This window comes from Silurus meridionalis, chromosome 3 (genome assembly GCF_014805685.1).
Source record: "Silurus meridionalis isolate SWU-2019-XX chromosome 3, ASM1480568v1, whole genome shotgun sequence".
In the NCBI taxonomy this organism is placed as follows: domain Eukaryota; kingdom Metazoa; phylum Chordata; class Actinopteri; order Siluriformes; family Siluridae; genus Silurus; species Silurus meridionalis.
This window is the reverse complement of record NC_060886.1, coordinates 32145205-32162547: the sequence shown is the minus strand read 5'-3', so window position 1 is coordinate 32162547 and position 17343 is coordinate 32145205. Positions and strand designations below refer to the sequence as shown.

Here is a 17343-nt window from a genome sequence, read left to right as displayed (position 1 = left end):
ATTTCTTTAACTGCATCAGGGACGAGCATCTTGTTGACAGCGGCTTTGCAGGCAGGTAGCATTAATGTCTCTGCCACAGTGTGGGGCTTTTTTTGATTAGGCTACGAGTTCAGCTACTAGGTAGCTCACTTTGAGATCTCTCTCCTTCACCTTTGTGTTTGTTTTTTCATTAGAGTTGAAGTCATTAATTCTATTGTCATGAATAAACAATGTCATTATTGCGCCACCTACTGTTACCCAATTACTGTACATGCTGGAGTATTTTCATTACTCTGACAGTCACTACATCAGAGAAACAGCCACTAAACAATGCAAATTATTTTCAGTAACTTAATATTTGGAGCAATATGAGACCATCAGTTGTTTGTAATCGTAACAGTTGTTTGTTTATTAGTTTCTTCTACTCCATGCTTTGATCTTCAGTTAAAAAGTCCAAATTCACACTGTAGAACTACTGCAACATTTCAGTGGTAACATACAGCATGTTCTTGTAAAGTAAGTGACTAAAAACCCCAAAATAATATTTCCTGGCACTTTATATGAGTTGTTTTAGAAAAAGCATCAATTAACTGCAGATAAGCCCCTTTTTTGATAACACAAAAAAAGGGGCTTATCTTTTCTTTTTTTTTTGGTTCTGTGTATTTGGGTGTACAGTGGTACCTTGACCATTAATGTACCTTGCATTAATGTACAAGTTTTCCGAGCGGTCACTCGGTTGATTTTTTTGCTTTGTTACACGAGCAAAAAATAGAGGTACGAGCTCGAGATGCTGCTGCTAGATGGCGAAGTGAAGCCAGAAAGCGAAGACTGTGACTAAAATGTAGATAAGCAAAGAAGAAAAAGTAAAAAAAAAGTTTAGGGATATGTAGTGTACATGAGTTATAGAAAAAAACGAGTTTTCCCTCCGCCTCCGTTTATCGTCTCTACCAAACTAAACTCGTAGGTCAAGGTACCACTGTATTTTAATTTTAGAGCATGTTGTATTTAATAACCTTTGCATGTGTTTAAATGCTTTTCCTTTTCATGTTTTCTCCATGAAGTGTTTACTAAGAGCTTACGAGCACCTGGGCTTTGTTTTGCAACTGATCCTGAAGCAGAACAAGATCACATTCAAGCGCGTTCCCTCAGCCATCACCAAGTGCCTTAGATCAGCTTCCTCCAGTCTTTGTGGATTCCACCCTCCTAAAGTGTTCATTTCAGACTTTCAGGTAATCCTCTCTTTCATGTCACGTCACTGTGAACCTGCACAACTATATTTGTGACCAAACTCATGTGCTCTAAATGTCCTCTGCTGTGGGATGCAGAAATAATTGTTGCAATATTTATTTTTATTTACCAAATTTCAATAAAGTAATGTTTACATCCCTAATCATATATAACAATGTTTGTTTTATCTACACCCATTTCTCAGCCAGTTATTAAATAGAGGAACCACTGAGATTATTGTAAAAGGCATTTATTTATTTATTTATTCATTTATTTTTAAAGCTTTGAAGTTTTAAGCACAGTTTATATTTATGACCTGCGTAACTCATATAAAACATGGCAAACAAGAATAAAATCACAATGGATTTGTATTTTTTTTAAATTGCCTTTAAATGTATTTATTACTAATTTAAATATTTAAGTGTGTTATATTTATAGATCTTCATATCACTTCACTTCTGCCCTCAGATTCTCACTAGTGTACAGAGATAATTGTGGATTAAACATATTAATGTGTGAATGTTAGATTTTGCAATGTTTCTTCTTATTTAGATCTGTAAAAAATACCAGGACTAAAAGGTGAATAAAACCTGTTTTCCACACTCTTTATTGTTCTTTTACCAGGTCGTAAGTGTTCCACCTGCTGCAAGTGTTCCACCTGCTTTACTCCACTCCTACTGCTGTAGCGCCCTCTACCTCCACCCCCACCATTATACAGCCTGCACTTACATTATCACTGCTCATTCATTATTTTCATATTTCAGTATTTACTCCACACACAATTATCTCTGGAACGTCCCCAAAGCCTTTTATAGTCATATTGTCTTTTATTGAATAGAAGATTATTTGTGTTTTCTTCAAAAGGGAAATCAGATCTTTACATTTCCAGCAAATGTGTGATTTTACATGAATGTCAGTCTGTTCTGTCGCCTCTCTTTTTTTAGTTTACAAAGTCACGGTTTCCTTCATCTGCATCCAGACCTGCTGTTTCTTCGAGTTCTGCTCCTTTAACCATTTCTTCCTGGTGTTTTGAGTCACTCAAGAATTTGATATTGTTTATAAATATTGTTTGCTAATATTATACAGTTGTGTAATGATTCTGTTTTTGTGGATTTAATATTTGTATCTATTGTTGTTTATTATTCGGTTGGTTTTTTAAACCCACTTTGGAACTTTTTAATCATAAATGTTTATATTTATTGTTAAATACCCCTTAATAATATGTACATAATTTGTAAATAGTATTTGTACCTTTGTGTGTTTGCATCAATTATAATTTATCATGTGACATTTTTGTAGCATTTTCAGTAATTAAAAATAAAATGTTTTATTGTTCATAGAACAGTGACTCATGAATTATTGTGAACCTGCTGAACCCATTATCATCTTAATAATAATAATAATAATAATAATAATGAAGTAGAATAAAAATATATATAACAAATATAAAACATGTCCCATAAAATAAAAAAGAGACTTTTGATAAAATAAGTGTTAAAGTTAAATAAGTACATTAAGAAAACAATGCATACATTCTAAGCACTTCATTGCAATTTCAAGAAAAAATATTACAACAGAGTGACAAGTGATTTATTTTTATTCACATGAAAAGAAAATAATAAATGCTGAAATTTACAAAAGGAAAACAATTCTTCTTGTTTATGTTGAAATATTGCAAACAAATGCACAAATAAATTTATTAATTCACCACGGAGAAAAAAAAAATCACACCAAAAACTTAACCAGTGTTGTGCTCGTTACTAAAAAATAGTAACTAGTTACAGTTACTTACTTCATTCAAAAAGTAACTCAATTACTTTGTTGATTATTTACACCAAAAAGTAATGCGTTACTGTTAAAAGTAACTTTTAATTTACTTTTTAAAAAACGTTCTTTAACAGTAATACAGTGGAACCTCGGGTTACAAATTTAATTCTTTACTTTACTCCACTGTATAATAAAATTAGATTTTTGTTGATAAAATTGTATGATTACATTTAACATATATTTGTTTAAATAAAAATTAATCATTTAAATTAAAACAAATAGATTTATTAAATAAACAAATACAAATTTAAAAGATCATCATGGAGGCTTCTTCATCAAAACACAGCAATGAGAAGCTTTTTGGTATCGTTTAATGCTTATTGGTAGACTTCAAGAAGTTTTTTTTTTTTAAACCTCACTTGACTTGTAATTCACTCAGGAGTGTTTTCTCCATGGCTGTCATACTAATCTTACAGAACACCTCATTGAGATTTGCTCTTCCCCCAAAAAAGTTGGGGGAGAGCTCTGAGCCATACTCTACATGTGGTAAAATGTTTGAGTACATAAACTCAGGGTTTGAATCTTACTCATTTTAGCTCCCTAAATGCTGACATGTAGATAAATACAGCAATTTATCGTCTCTGTCTTTATAAAGTAGGGAAATGAGGTGGGGTTGAGTTTACCCGTTTCTGGTTGTGTCTGGTTTGTTGTCCATGTTGCTCACTTTCCTAAACAGGAAAAGTATTATTTCAATATTTAAAATGTAATTTTTCACAGCAACAATGCACCATGGCTCTTTATTATATAAAATGATTTTTGCACTATTTAATGTGGAAAACGAGGAGGGGTTGAGTTTACCTGTGTCTAGTTTAGTGTCTGGGTAAAGTTGTGTCTGATTTGGTGTCCATGTTGCTCACTCTCCTAAAGGGGTAAAATGTATGTATGTTTACAGCAGCAATGCACCTTGGCTCTTTATTATATTAAATTATGTTTGCACTATTTAAGGTGAGGCTTTTCTTAATTTCTTGTTCTCACTCAAGTCCTGAGATATTATATATTACAATAATAGAATGAAATCAAGCACATAATGGGAATCTTTAGGGCGCCCAAGAAAGTCCAGCGGGATCGGGCACCATCAGTGCAAAGCTTTTTCAGAAATAGCAGCAGGCAGGTGTGAGTGCATCTGCACACACGGTGAGGCAAGACTTTTGGAGGATGGCCTGGTGCCAAGAAGGATGGCAAAGAAGCCACTTGTCTTTAGGGAAAACATCAGGGACAGACTGATATTCTGCAGAAAGTACAGGGATTGGACTGTTGAGGACTGGGTTAAAGTTTTCTCTGATGAATCCACATTTTGATTGATTTGGGGCATCTAGAAAAAAGCTTTTCCAGAGAAGAAAAGGTGAGCGCTACCATCAGTCCTGTATCATGCCAACAGTAAAGCATCCTGAAACCACTCGTGTGTTGAGTTGCTTCTTAGTGAGGGAGTGGGCTCACTCACAATTTTGCCTGAGATCACAGCCATGAATAAAGGATGGTACAAAAACATCTTCCAAGAGCAACAATCCAAGTACAGTTTGGTGATGAACAGTGCCTTTTTCAGCATGATGGAGCTCCTTGCCATAAGGCAATAGTGATAACTAAGTGATTTAAAAAACAAAACATCTGCATTTTGGGTCCATGGCCAGGAAACTCCTCAGACCTTAATCCCATTGAGATCGTGTGCTCAATCCTCAAGAGGCAGGTGAACAAACAAATCCCCTTTGATTGACAGCATGCCTGGGTGAAGTGCAGAGGTCTTGAAAAAGAAAAGTCAACACTGCAAATATTAACTTTGCATAAACTTACTGTAATTGACAATAAAATCCTTCCACACTTATGAAATGCTTGTACTTATATTTCAGTATACCATAGTAACATCTGACAAAAAGATCTAAAAACACTAACGCATCAGACTTTGTGAAAATTAATACTTGTGACTAGTGTCATTCTCAAAACGTTTGGCTGCGGCTGAACACGTGAGACTGTGCGCTATGTGGGCAGTGCTATATTATATTCATAATGTATTCATTTTATATCAACATATATTCATATTCATATATTAATTTTTTATTTCATTTAGCACATTTTCAGAGCAGTTGCTTAATGTTTGTAATAAAGTTCAGTACTAATTTACATGAAGCGTTTTGTTTGTTTTTTTAATCCAGTTTCCATTTAAAAAACTAATCGGCTGATTAATCGGTTATCGGCAACTTAGCTATCGGTGTCTGTAAAATCCACTATGGATCGATCTATATGCTGTGCTGTGGCATGCTGAGGAAATCTCTCTCTTACTTTTTTGAAGGGCATTTTTATTTGATAAATGGGATTTATGCCTTTTTCTGTTTGCTAAGAGGAATTTGTAAACTGCAGTACGAAAGATCAGCAGCAATAAAATACGACATTTTCAACATCTTGTCATATGTTGTTTTGCACCAAACTATAGAGTAGTATTGAACTGCATTTAATTTGCATTGAAACTCAAAAACACAGTCAATGCACATATTATAAATCTGCATATAAAGATCTCTTTATACATACAAACTGTGTAAAGCCCATCTTTTCTATTTTCTACCTTTTTTTCTCCTCCACCATTGTCCTCAGATAACTAGGTTCTTTTCAATTTAATAAAAGAATCGTGGCAGAACCCTTCCATCTCTATGTTTTAAAGTAGCGTGACATTCATAATCCAGGCTTTAGCCTGTTCATGACCTTCTAACACTGAAGCCACGTCAAACCACAGCAAGTGTACCTACAAGAACTGATGCAGATTGTGCACATATTTCAATACATTTGAAGTAAAACATACCCGTATTTTAATAAAGTACTAGACATCACACACACACACACACACTGTAGCAGTCCAAATACAATGTATGTATAAATCCAGGAGCGCTGTCAGCATCTATTTCCAGACAGTCTTCTCGGAGCAATTAAATACAGTCCAAAATCTAATCACTTAAGAAGCACTGCTTTGGGGAGTACCTGATGACTGGTGGTGTTGGGTTCCGGTCTCCTCTCCCCAGCGCCACATCTGCTAATTAAATATCCGAAGATCCCCGTTCCGGCGAGTAGGGCTGCACACGATAATGCAGCGCCCACTATGCGGACGGTTTGGCGCAAGGAAGGGTCTACTTCCAAGACTAAGAGAACAGTCAAAGGGAAATAAAAATGTATAGGCATTTTAGAAGTTTTTTAATCACAAATCGTTTCTTCCTTCTAAACGTTGCTAAGCAACGCCGTCACATCATCGTGCGATGACGTCGTTTCGTAATCGAAATGGAAAACTGTGTCTTTATGTAACAGAATGTATACAAAAAAACACAATGAGTTTTCTCAAATTGTCTGGTCATCTCAGCAAAAATATTATTAGAAATATTGTTTGCATATCATTTCAAACCTGCTATTTTCCATCCAGTAGCATTATGGGAACAACATGATTGATGGAAAATGAAAGAATTCTAACAATATATGGGAGGATTTTATTCCTCATGTGGGCAAGTTCTTTGTTTTATTACTCTTTAGAAGCTCTTATTGGTGAAAGAGCGCATCATGTGCACTGTGACAACCTGGCAGGAAGTGGAATGCAGCTCTCGGCTTTAACAATAAAGAGTTGTGTTGTGTTGTGTGTGTGTGTGTGTGTGTGTGTGTGTGTGTGTGTCCTCGTAGGTCTGGACTTCATTCACAGATGCTGAAGAAGCTTTAACTGCTTCAACTTGAGCTGCAGCTGGTTTCTCCTCCACAGCTGGAACTTGAGCCGCAGCTGGTTTCTCCTCCACAGCTGGAACTTGAGCTAGTAGTGGGTGGACTCTTGATGTGGTGGTTCCTCTCAGTCTCACGCTTCTTATGAGATTAAAGTGTTGATGGAGCTGTAACACAACAGAGACACTGCTCTTACACACTGCTGTTAGTCTTTATGCCGACACCAGCAAAATTACCCCCTGATGCTGACTAAAATCCCCTCATATGACCAAACACACACTTTATATTAATAGATCACACTTTAAGGTCGTTAAAAAAAGTTTGCCGTCTATAACTTTTTGTCTCCGTCTTGTAACCGACAACCATCAGGAGAGACGTCATGTCAACACACAATTCATATGTAACAGATCTAATACAGGACTTTAGTAAAAAATAAGTTTGGAATAAAGGGTTTACTATATTCTACTACTACACTGTTTGTTTGTAACTTCGGGACAGTCGCACTGGACATCGTGATGATTCAATTAAAACGGTGGGAACAAACACTAAATCTAGAAGCAGCAAATAACAGCATTTGTACACCAATGCATATTTATTCCTTTTTTTTTTCATTAAGTCTTTTAATTTGCTGCGTTTCTCCATTTCATTTTCTTTTTCATAGCATTTGTCTACAACAGTAATTAATCTGTTCTCAAACGATTTATTGCGACTTTACTACGTTCAAATGCTTGTTTTCAATGTTTGTATATTTAATTTATGCACATATCATTTCATTATTATACAAAATTCAATTCATTATATATTCAAGATGTTTATATCATAAAAATCTTTTTATAATTTATATCGATTTTTTAAGTGTTTGTCAACTTAGCATCTGTAAAATACAATACAAATATTGATTTACACAAATTGCTTCATCTTTTATACTCCAATGATTTTTTTGTTTTGTGTTTTTTACAGAAAGAAGAAATGCAGCATGAGTAAATGTGTTCAAGGTGAAATCCCACATGCACTCGTCAACAAACAGCTACTATAAACTTTAAAATCTCTAAATTAAAGATTGTTCAACTCAATATGTGATTTTGCATTTGTTTAAAGTACATTTTTATACATATACTCTGAATTAGCGTTTTATACAGTTATAATAAGCAAAACATCTAATTATAAAAGTTTGTTTTTTATCCAATTAATTGGTAAAAATCATTAGATTAATTGAATACCAAAATAGCTAGTTGCAATATTTATAATTATCATAATTACAGTTATTATTATTATTATTATTATGGAGAAACAAATCACCCATAAAAGCCTTAAACAGGTGGAAAGGCGATCAGGACCATCAGTACCGGAGTGAAGAGGAGAAAAGTGATCTGTTCCTCATTTATTGTCTAATCCTGATCATTAACATAAAATTCATGGACTTGCAGGAAAAAAGCTGATAAATTTGACTAAAAAATAAAAATAAATGAGCGATAATATTTTCAGAAATGTTGCAGTGAGCAGAAATGGACATTTCGGCTAATGGTGTAGGAGACATTATCATTAGCCTCATGCTAGCCGGGTTTGCTAGCGCTGTTTTTGTGTTAACTAGTTTCTTAGAATATTTGACTACAAATTGGCCAACAGACGAATACATTCCATTTTAAGTTATTAAGATGTTTATAATTAATTTATAGCCCACTAAATGTTGAAAACCTAAACTAAGGATGAAAAATATTGAAGCTAAGATTAGTTAGCCGGCTAGTTAGCCTAGCTCAGTGGTTCTCAAAGTGTGGGACTCGGTGTTGAAAAGAGAATAAAACCCATAAAGACTAGAAAGTCACCGTTACAGGGGTCTTACAGTCAATCCATCCCGGCAGAGGGTCTTCATCCTCCACCTGGAACACGGAGTTTCTCCCGGAGCTCATTACTGATGATGCAGAGTAGTGATGAGTCGGTTATGAACGATTCCTTGATTCTGAACGAGTCTTTAATGTGACTCAGAAAAACGATTCGTGTCAAAGAGTGATTCGTTCATTTTCTACTGGACGCGCGTGAGCAAAGCATCGCAAAATCTCTGTAGGTTATGTAGAGGAAATAAATGATTAAAAAAAGATTCGATCATTTTCATGAATGAGATTCAAAGAACCGATTCACTAAAATGATCCGATCTTCCCATCACTTTTACAGTGATGGTTCGTTGATCCTAGAAGCTCCGCCTCTCTGGTAGCGTCCGCGTCCCTGATTGGTGCATCACTTTTCCACTAAGCACCAATCAATAGAGACCAAAAAAGAAGTACATGTCACAAAACCACGCGCCGTTTCCATGGAAATCAGTACACAAACAATCTCTTTTTCTGGCGACAGGACAATCAGGACTGCTTGTGGATATTTTTCTAAACATTTAATAAATGCACACTTTATATACAAAAAGTTTAAAGATGCAGGACACCAACACAAACAAGTAAGTTTCTATTACTGTTTTTACTTTATTTATACTGATTATTTCCTGTAATATCACATTCCCAGTGTATTATCTATACTGTAGAATTGTCTGTGTCATGTGATTTGATCACATTTTGTTCATATTAGAGCAAAGAGAGCTGCATCAGACATGCCACCACCCAGTGCTGCTAAAAAGCCTCGACTTGATCAATCCCTCATCACTAGTGCATTAAAAACACTGCAGGATTCCTGTGCAGATGTTTTATCTCCAAACTGGATTGATGCACTAGTTAAAGGGAAATGTGACCTTCCTTCTCTGACAGATGAAGAAAAATCTGTCATTTCCAAGTTTTGTGTGAACGAGGTCAGTGATTATCTTCTGTTTTATTTAGTGTGCATTCAATTCAAACGCATGCATTTTATTCAGTGTACATGCAATTCTATAGCTCTGGATTTGAGTTTTCTCAGTTTTAATAGTCAATCCATAATTCACTGGTCCTGATGTTCTGAAATTGAACAGTAGATATGATTTGTCATGTAAAATGTTTACTCCAGGTTTTGTTTTATGCAAAGTCGAGTAGTTTTCCTAAACCTAATCTACAGTCAAGTCTTAACCCCCTATTATTTGTTTTAAAAACATGACTTGAATACAGGTTTGGTTTAGTCGGATGTTGGTTGAACTTTTTCTTCCGTCTCATTTAGTCGTTGGCAGAGACGTTTCTGAAAGCGGTTTTGGAGAAGATCAAGGCGGAGAAAGAGTCTATGGGACATGAACTCCTGCAGTCTCTCTGTAGGGTTTATGTGGGATTGTGTCAAAAGAGAGGAGACTCTCATAAAGCACATGCCCTCGCCTACAGATTTCTTAAAGAAGGTGAGATTATATTGACATTTCATTATATATTTACTAAAAAAAATAAAAAAGAAATGGAAAAAAAAGAAATATAAAGAAGGCAATTGTGTTCTGTTTTTGGTTTTGTATTTCTTCATAAACAGTGTATTTTTAATCTGTGATATCATTTTGTTTCCTTTGCAGACTTTTCTCAAGCCCCAAAACTGATAATGGTCATGGTGACAGCATGGCCAAGTGTTTTCTCCTGTAACAGCCCTTTATGCAGAGCCGTTCACATCGTGTGCAAAATGAAGGCATACGGAAAGATTTATTACTTGCTCAGCAAATATCTGCACTGGGATACAGTAAGTAGCTGATTCTCATCACAACAGTCACCAGAACAGTCATTAAACATCGTTTTTCAACTGGAATTTTTATGTGTTTTACTTCATTCTTAATCTACTTTTAATTTCCAATGTCCATGTTATCTATGGAGCAAATACATTATAAATTCATGATGAATTAAATCAATAAGTATCTATCACTATTCTACATCACTATTTTAGTCTTTTTTTATTAGTGTAGTGTATTAGTGCTGATAACCAGCAGCAAAGAAACTGCACTGAACTCCAGCGTTAATGACGCTGTTTATGATAAAAATGATCAGATCAGTGTAATAAACATGCAAGCAAATAAATCTGTGTTTCATAATATACTAATAAAGGAAGTGATATAGAACCATGTGACACTGTGCTCACTACTGAATAAACAAACTAAATCTGTGCCTCAAATTACACACTCATGTACTATTCTAGAGCATTATTTACTCCTGCTACTGTCTGATACATAAACCCTTTAGTAACGTGTGCTACTTTGCATGTGTATCTAAAATCTTTTCTAGGACTCCTCCTTACATAAGAGTAATAAATGGAGGTTATAAAAAGAGCAGAATGCACAGTTAGAGCTCTACCTCAGTATTTCAATCATCTGCACTTGTGATTGGTTGTGACCTTTCAGTTATGATCATATTATTGTGAACATTGTTTCATTGATCTGGTTTTTAAAGAAAAGATGTATTTTCTGCCAGGAGCCTCCTGGAGACATCTACAGAGCCATCACCAGCACACTGAAGGCTCTTCTGAAAGACAAAAGTCTGACTTTCCAGAAGAGCAGTTGATCTCTGTCCTGCTGCCTGGGACTACGTATTCAGCCTGGACCTTCTCTGTGCACAACTGGGCTGGATTTGGACCGTCTCCCATGTTATACGGTACTGAATGTAAAACTGCTTCAATGTGTTTAATTCTCATCTTTCTAGTTTTTTTGAACATTTAATAGATTACGAACTGGCAAATGTGAGACTCATATGAGACAGTGTGTCCCAAATCCTGCAAAATTTCCATTCTAGTTGCATAAACTTACAATTGATGGTATTTTATTCTATCACAAGAAAACTTAATATGTCCAATTGTTTATTTTTCAGAAAAAGTGTGTGGCTCATTTTGAACACTTGGCTGAAACAAACACAAACAGAGGAAACAAAGTTCAGAAACGTCTCTGTAGCAGCAGTATTCAGGCTACTTGGTAAGTTTTCTGTAAATCCTGTTTTAGAGCATTATCTTACATTATTTCTGGATTCTTCTGTTTTTCACTCATGTTCTTTGTCCATCTCAAACAGGGCGACTTGGCCAAAATGGCCTTAAGGAGAACGTGGCAGCATCAGTTGAGGATCTGGTGAAAAGTGTAAATGAGTTCAGGGGGCAAAAAGGTATCAAATAAACAAGTCCTTTATCAATCTTTATCTTTATTCTCTGATGTTTAGTTCTCTATCAACAGGAAAGTGCTTCAGCAAGTCCTAATTTTATGATGGATTTTGTGTGCAGATTTGCCGTGGGAGCTGCAGCTCGCAGTGGTTTATGCCACTCATGATCTGGCACCCAGCAACCCCAAAGTCGCTCTGAACGCTTTGGAGTCGTGGAGAAAAGACCTCACAAAGCCCATTCCTCCAGCCGTCACCAAGTGCCTGAAGCAGATCAGCTTCCTCTGTTCTCACATAAAGACAAAAAAAATGATCACATTAAATAATGTTTAATAGATTAAATTTTTTATATTTTTGTAGATAAATAAATAAAATACATAATAGATCTGCACAGTGTTATTGATCGTCTCTTTACAGTGGCGGGTCGTGCATTTTACACCCAATCATCTGCCTTCAGTCCCAATCATCCTCTTAATAACATCAATATGATGCCACAGCTGTAGAAACCATCATTATTATACAGCATATAATACATGCAGTATAACAGAGCGCATACAGATTCTTGTGCATTTTTCTCACATTGTTTTTAAATTAAGTCAAATTATGTGTTTTTGTACAGATTCTACAAAGAAGATGCAAAAGTATAAATGGCTCATGAAAAAGCTTAACAACTTTGGGTTGACCTTTATATAATGTCCTTTATACTGAAAAAACTTTCAAAATAATTGAGTTAATAACAGATTACCCCAAATTCATTTTAACAGCACTTATTTTATTAATGTGCAATTAATGCAGCATGAATTTCTCTATTTTTTTTACAAATATAAATAAATCAATATTATAAAAAAAGAGGCAAAATTAAAAATAATACTAATACAGTTCCTGATTGGGTAAGAAAACATAGTAACCAGAGATGTGTGAACCCACACAAAGACTTTCTGTGTACCTTACATACACACACTGTAAAGATCCTATAGACCAGACATGGGCCACACACTGCCCGTTGGGTTTATTAATCCGGCCCGCCGAACGTGACCATCTTATGAGCCCTTCTGCAAAAATTAGCTTATCAAAGAAAAGAAAAGTGGATAGTGAGCGCCGAGTGTTTAATACGGAGTGGACAACAAAATATATTTTCACTGAACGTTGTATGCCCAATATGCCAAGAAACTGTCGCGGTTTTCAACGAGTACAATATCAGCCGTCACCTCCCTATGAAGCATGCCGACTACGCTAGCAAGCAGGCAAACTGCGATTCAAGAGCAAGTACCAAGGCAAGCTTTTTGCTGGCATTCAAATTAGCAAAAGCTAGCAAGCCTTTCTCCAAAGGCAGGTTTTTAAAAGAATGCATGGTAGAGACGGCAGGTGTCTTGTGTCCGGAGAGCAAAGGCAAGTTTGAAAAAATCAGTCTGTTACGCAGAACTGTGACTCGCCGTGTGGAACTGATTGACGAAGATATAACACGCTGTATGAAATGTCTGTGATGCAGCGCTCTGTTATACTGCATATCTGTATAATTCTATAGCTGTGGCATCGTATATCCTCTTGTCTAAAAAGGAAACAGCTAGGTCAGGTTTCTTTTCTCTGTAAGTGTATATATACGTTCTGCTGCCTGCAATAAACTAAAGAGGAAGCATTTGCTGTGTGCAGTGTGATTCTTCCCTGAATTCAGGAAGGCCTACGGGCATCGCAGATCATATGGAAAACTTCTCCAAGAATTAAGTTTCGTTTGGGCATGATAAAAAATCTAACAACAATGTTATACATTTTATCTGTAAAAAAATTCTTTATAAAGAGATCAAATTCATGTGATGATTGAGGAAGCTGATCTAAGGCACTTGGTGACGGCTGAGGGAATGCACTTGAATGTGATCTTGTTCTGCTTCAGGATCAGTTGCAAAACAAAGCCCAGGTGCTCGTAAGCTCTTAGTAAACGCTTCATAGAGAATACATGAAAATTAAGGTTATTAAAGGTTTAATTAAAGGGTATTAAATACAACATGCTCCAAAATTAAAACACAACCAAATACACAGGAACAAAAATAGTGTTATTAAAAAAGGGGCTTTTCTGCATTTAATTGATGTTGTTCTAAAACAACTCATATAAAGTGGCAGGAAAATTCCTTTGGAGTTACTTTACAAAAACATGCTGTATGTTACCACTGAAATGCTGCAGTAGTTTTATATTGTGACTGGATTTTTTTTTTCAAAAAAGAAAGACTGCATTAGTTATAGAAACAGTTGAATTGTAACACACAGGTCACATCGACAATTGTCAGTCTCACACTGCCCTCTAGTGGCACTGTCAGTGCTTGATTTTTGCTTAATTTTGTGTTAATTATTTTAATCATTTGTTTGTTTTTTAATATGTTCACGGTGTATCTCTCTCTCTCTCTCTCTCTCTCTCTCTCTCTCTCTCTCTCTTTCTCTCTCTTTCAGACCAGAGTACAGATGTGCAGTAGAAAAGCTCACACATCTGGCCTATTAATGAGATGTGTGAGGATGTGAGCAGTGTGTCAGGTTTCATTTAACACTGTGATGAAAATTGTATACTGCCTTCATCCTGTACAAACAACTGATGTATTTGGGAGTGTGGATGAGAGAGCTGGTCTCATATTGCTTTAGAAAATGATTATTAAGTTACTGAAAATAATTTGCATTGTTTAGTGGCTGTTTCTCTGATGTAGTGACTGTCAGAGTAATGAAAATACTCCACCATGTACAGTAATTGGGTAACAGTAGGTGGCGCAATAATGACATTGTTTATTCATGACAATAGAATTAATGACTTCAACTTTAATGAAAAACAGGGACGAGCATCTTGTTGACAGCGGCTTTGCAGGCAGGTAGCATTAATGTCTCTGCCACAGTGTGGGGCTTTTTTTGATTAGGCTACGAGTTCAGCTACTAGGTAGCTCACTTTAAGATCTCTCTCATTCACCTTTGTGTTTTTTTTATTAATGTTGACATCATTAATTCTTATGTCATGAATAAACAAGGTCATTATTGCGCCACCTACTGTCACTCAATTACTGTACATGGTATTTTCATTACTCTGCCAGTCACTACATCAGAGAAACAGCCACTAAACAATGCAAATTATTTTCAGTAACTTAATAATCATGACCAACTCTCTCATCCATACTCCAAAAAACATCAGTAGTTTGTAACCAGACACACTGATAACATCCTCACACATCTCCTTAATATCACACATCTGTACTCTGGTCTGAGAGAAAAAAAAGAGAGAGAGAGAGAGAGAGAGAGAGAGAGAGAGAGAGAGAGAGAGAGAGAGAAAATAGTATAAAACAAACAGATGATTAATAGTTTTTACACAGAATTAAGCAAAAATCAAGCACTGACAGTGCCACTAGAGGGCAGTGTAAGACTGACAATTGTCAATGTGAACTGTGTTACAATTCAACTTTTTCTATATCTAATGCAGTTCTTCTTCTTCTTCTTCTTCTTCTTCTTCTTCTTCTTCTTCCTCCTCTTCTTCTTCTTATTATTATTAGTGTTATTAATTTCTTCTACTCCATGCTTTGATCTTCAGTTAAAAAGTCCAAATTTACAATGTAGAACTACTGCAACATTTCAGTGGTAACATACAGCATGTTTTTGTAAAGTAAGTGACTAAAAACTCCAAAGGAATTTTCCTGCCACTTTATATGAGTTGTTTTAGAAAAAGCATCAATTAAATGCAGAGAAGCCCCTTTTTCAATAACACACTGTTTTTGTTCCTGTGTATTTGGGTGTGTTTTAATTTTAGAGCATGTTGTATTTAATAACCTTTGCATGTGTTTAAAAGCTTTTCCCTTTTCATGTTTTCTCCATGAAGTGTTTACTAAGAGCTTACGAGCACCTGGGCTTTGTTTTGCAACTGATCCTGAAGCAGAACAAGATCACATTTAAGCGCGTTCCCTCAGCCGTCACCAAGTGCCTTAGATCAGCTTCCTCCATCATCACATAAAACCTAAAATGTGATCTCTTTATAAATATTTTTTATAGATGAATATTTATAACATTGTATATGTTTGTACATAAATAAATAAAATACACAGTAGATCTGCACAGCGTTACTCGTTGTCTCTAATAGTTTATACAGTGGCAGGTCTTCAGTCCCAATCCCCCTCTTAATAACATCATTATGATGCCACAGCTATAGAATTATACAGATATGCAGTATAACAGAGCGCTGCATCACAGACATTTCATACAGTGTGAAACTAAAGCAGGAAACCCAGTGAACACAATTCAACAAGTCTCTTTTCACTGCAGCCACAGCTGCACCGCCGCATTCATCATCTCTAGCAGAAGCTTCAATATTAACCTCATAAAATATCCCCTGGTTTCCATGCACCCTTATGCATTTTTTCCTTCCTATGCTTTTCCGGCTCCTCCCTCCATTCACAAACCAGCATCCAACCATCACAAACCAGCATCCAACCATCACAAACCAGCATCCAACCATCACAAACCAGCATCCAACCATCACAAACCAGCATCCAGCCTGAAGGCTTAACATGGCACTGTCTGATTGTTTATGGTTTGGTGTACCAGACTTTGAGAAACTTTAAATATTTCAACAGAAAGTTCTGAAAAACAGCTCATGTGAGACGGCTGCCAGGAACAGTTTGTGAGAAACTCTGACTGGATTTCAGTTTGGCTTCTTTATTTCTTTTTGCTCCTGTTTCTCTACAAAATCTCTGAAATACAACCCCAATTCCAAAAGAGTTGGGACTCTGTGTAAAATGCAGAGGTGTGAAGTAATGAAGTACAAATACTTAAGTCGATTTTTCTGCTATCAGTATTTTACTTCACTATTTATTTTTCAGACACCTTTTTACTTTCACTCATTTAATTTGTACATAAATATCTGTACTTTCTACTTTTTATATTGTCAAACCAGGCTCTTTACTTTAGTTTTAATATATTTTTTGACATGATCAATATTTTTTCTTCTCATTGTGCACCGTTTTCAGCACATCAACATGTTCTTGTTACGGTGTGACTTTTCAAACTTCCACTGGTGTATCATTTCCTGGCTCTCAGTCACCACAGAGGGTAAAAGTGTGTATGAAGGGTGTGTGTTTGATCATCCACAATGCTGGAGGATTTGAGAGACCAGGTGAGTTTCTCCACAGGTGAACACAAGATTGTTGAGTCTGCACCAATCCATTATTCACTGCATTTCCTGTCTGAAAGCCGTCTCGTTGTTCTTGATGATGAGACTCATCATAGTCATGTGACTGGTGAACTTGATGATTTGAGCTGTGCATTGCAGCACAGTCATGAATCACAGTGTGAACAGCTGGTGACTGAGGATACGGCCCTGAGGTCCCAGTGCTCACTGTGATGGGTTTTGCTGGTCCTGATCCAAACTGTCTGATGTCTCCATCATGGAGTCTATAGCATACAGGCTTTTTCCACATAAACATAAACTATAATAGACAGCAGATAACACTGTACAGATCTAAAATGTATTTTATTTCTTTATGAACAAAAGTTTTAGGTGTAAATCACTAAAAAAGTAATCTATTAAATTATTCATAAAGGGAGTCTGAGGCTTGGTGACGGCTGGAGGAATGAGCTTTGTGATGTCTTGCCACCATGATTCCAA

The 17343-nt window shown here is 35.9% G+C and overlaps 1 protein-coding gene and 1 long non-coding RNA gene across 6 annotated transcripts; one reads left to right on the top strand and one right to left on the bottom strand.

Moving 5' to 3' along the window:
* Positions 1-3009: 3009 nt before the first annotated feature.
* Positions 3010-8732, bottom strand: LOC124383015. Of its 4 annotated transcripts, XR_006925174.1 has the most exons (5): positions 8555-8732; positions 5998-6881; positions 4676-4771; positions 3832-3894; positions 3010-3701 (listed from the first exon to the last, which is right to left on the bottom strand). It is a non-coding gene; the product is annotated as an uncharacterized LOC124383015 (long non-coding RNA). The 4 variants fall into 4 exon arrangements; XR_006925173.1 differs by having other exon boundaries at positions 3832-4771; positions 8538-8732; XR_006925171.1 differs by having other exon boundaries at positions 3832-4771.
* A 268-nt stretch (positions 8733-9000) lies between these two features.
* On the top strand, positions 9001-12203 carry LOC124383005 (little elongation complex subunit 1-like). Of its 2 annotated transcripts, XM_046845395.1 has the most exons (7): positions 9001-9157; positions 9286-9502; positions 9841-10009; positions 10172-10332; positions 11055-11234; positions 11643-11732; positions 11848-12203. In XM_046845395.1, the coding sequence occupies exons 1-5, from the start codon at positions 9105-9107 to the stop codon at positions 11142-11144; spliced, it is 690 nt and encodes a 229-aa protein (XP_046701351.1). In that variant the 5' UTR covers positions 9001-9104; the 3' UTR covers positions 11145-11234; positions 11643-11732; positions 11848-12203. The 2 variants fall into 2 exon arrangements, with proteins under 2 accessions (XP_046701351.1, XP_046701352.1); XM_046845396.1 differs by lacking the exons at positions 11643-11732; positions 11848-12203 and adding an exon at positions 11448-11532.
* The last annotated feature ends 5140 nt before the right edge of the window (positions 12204-17343 follow it).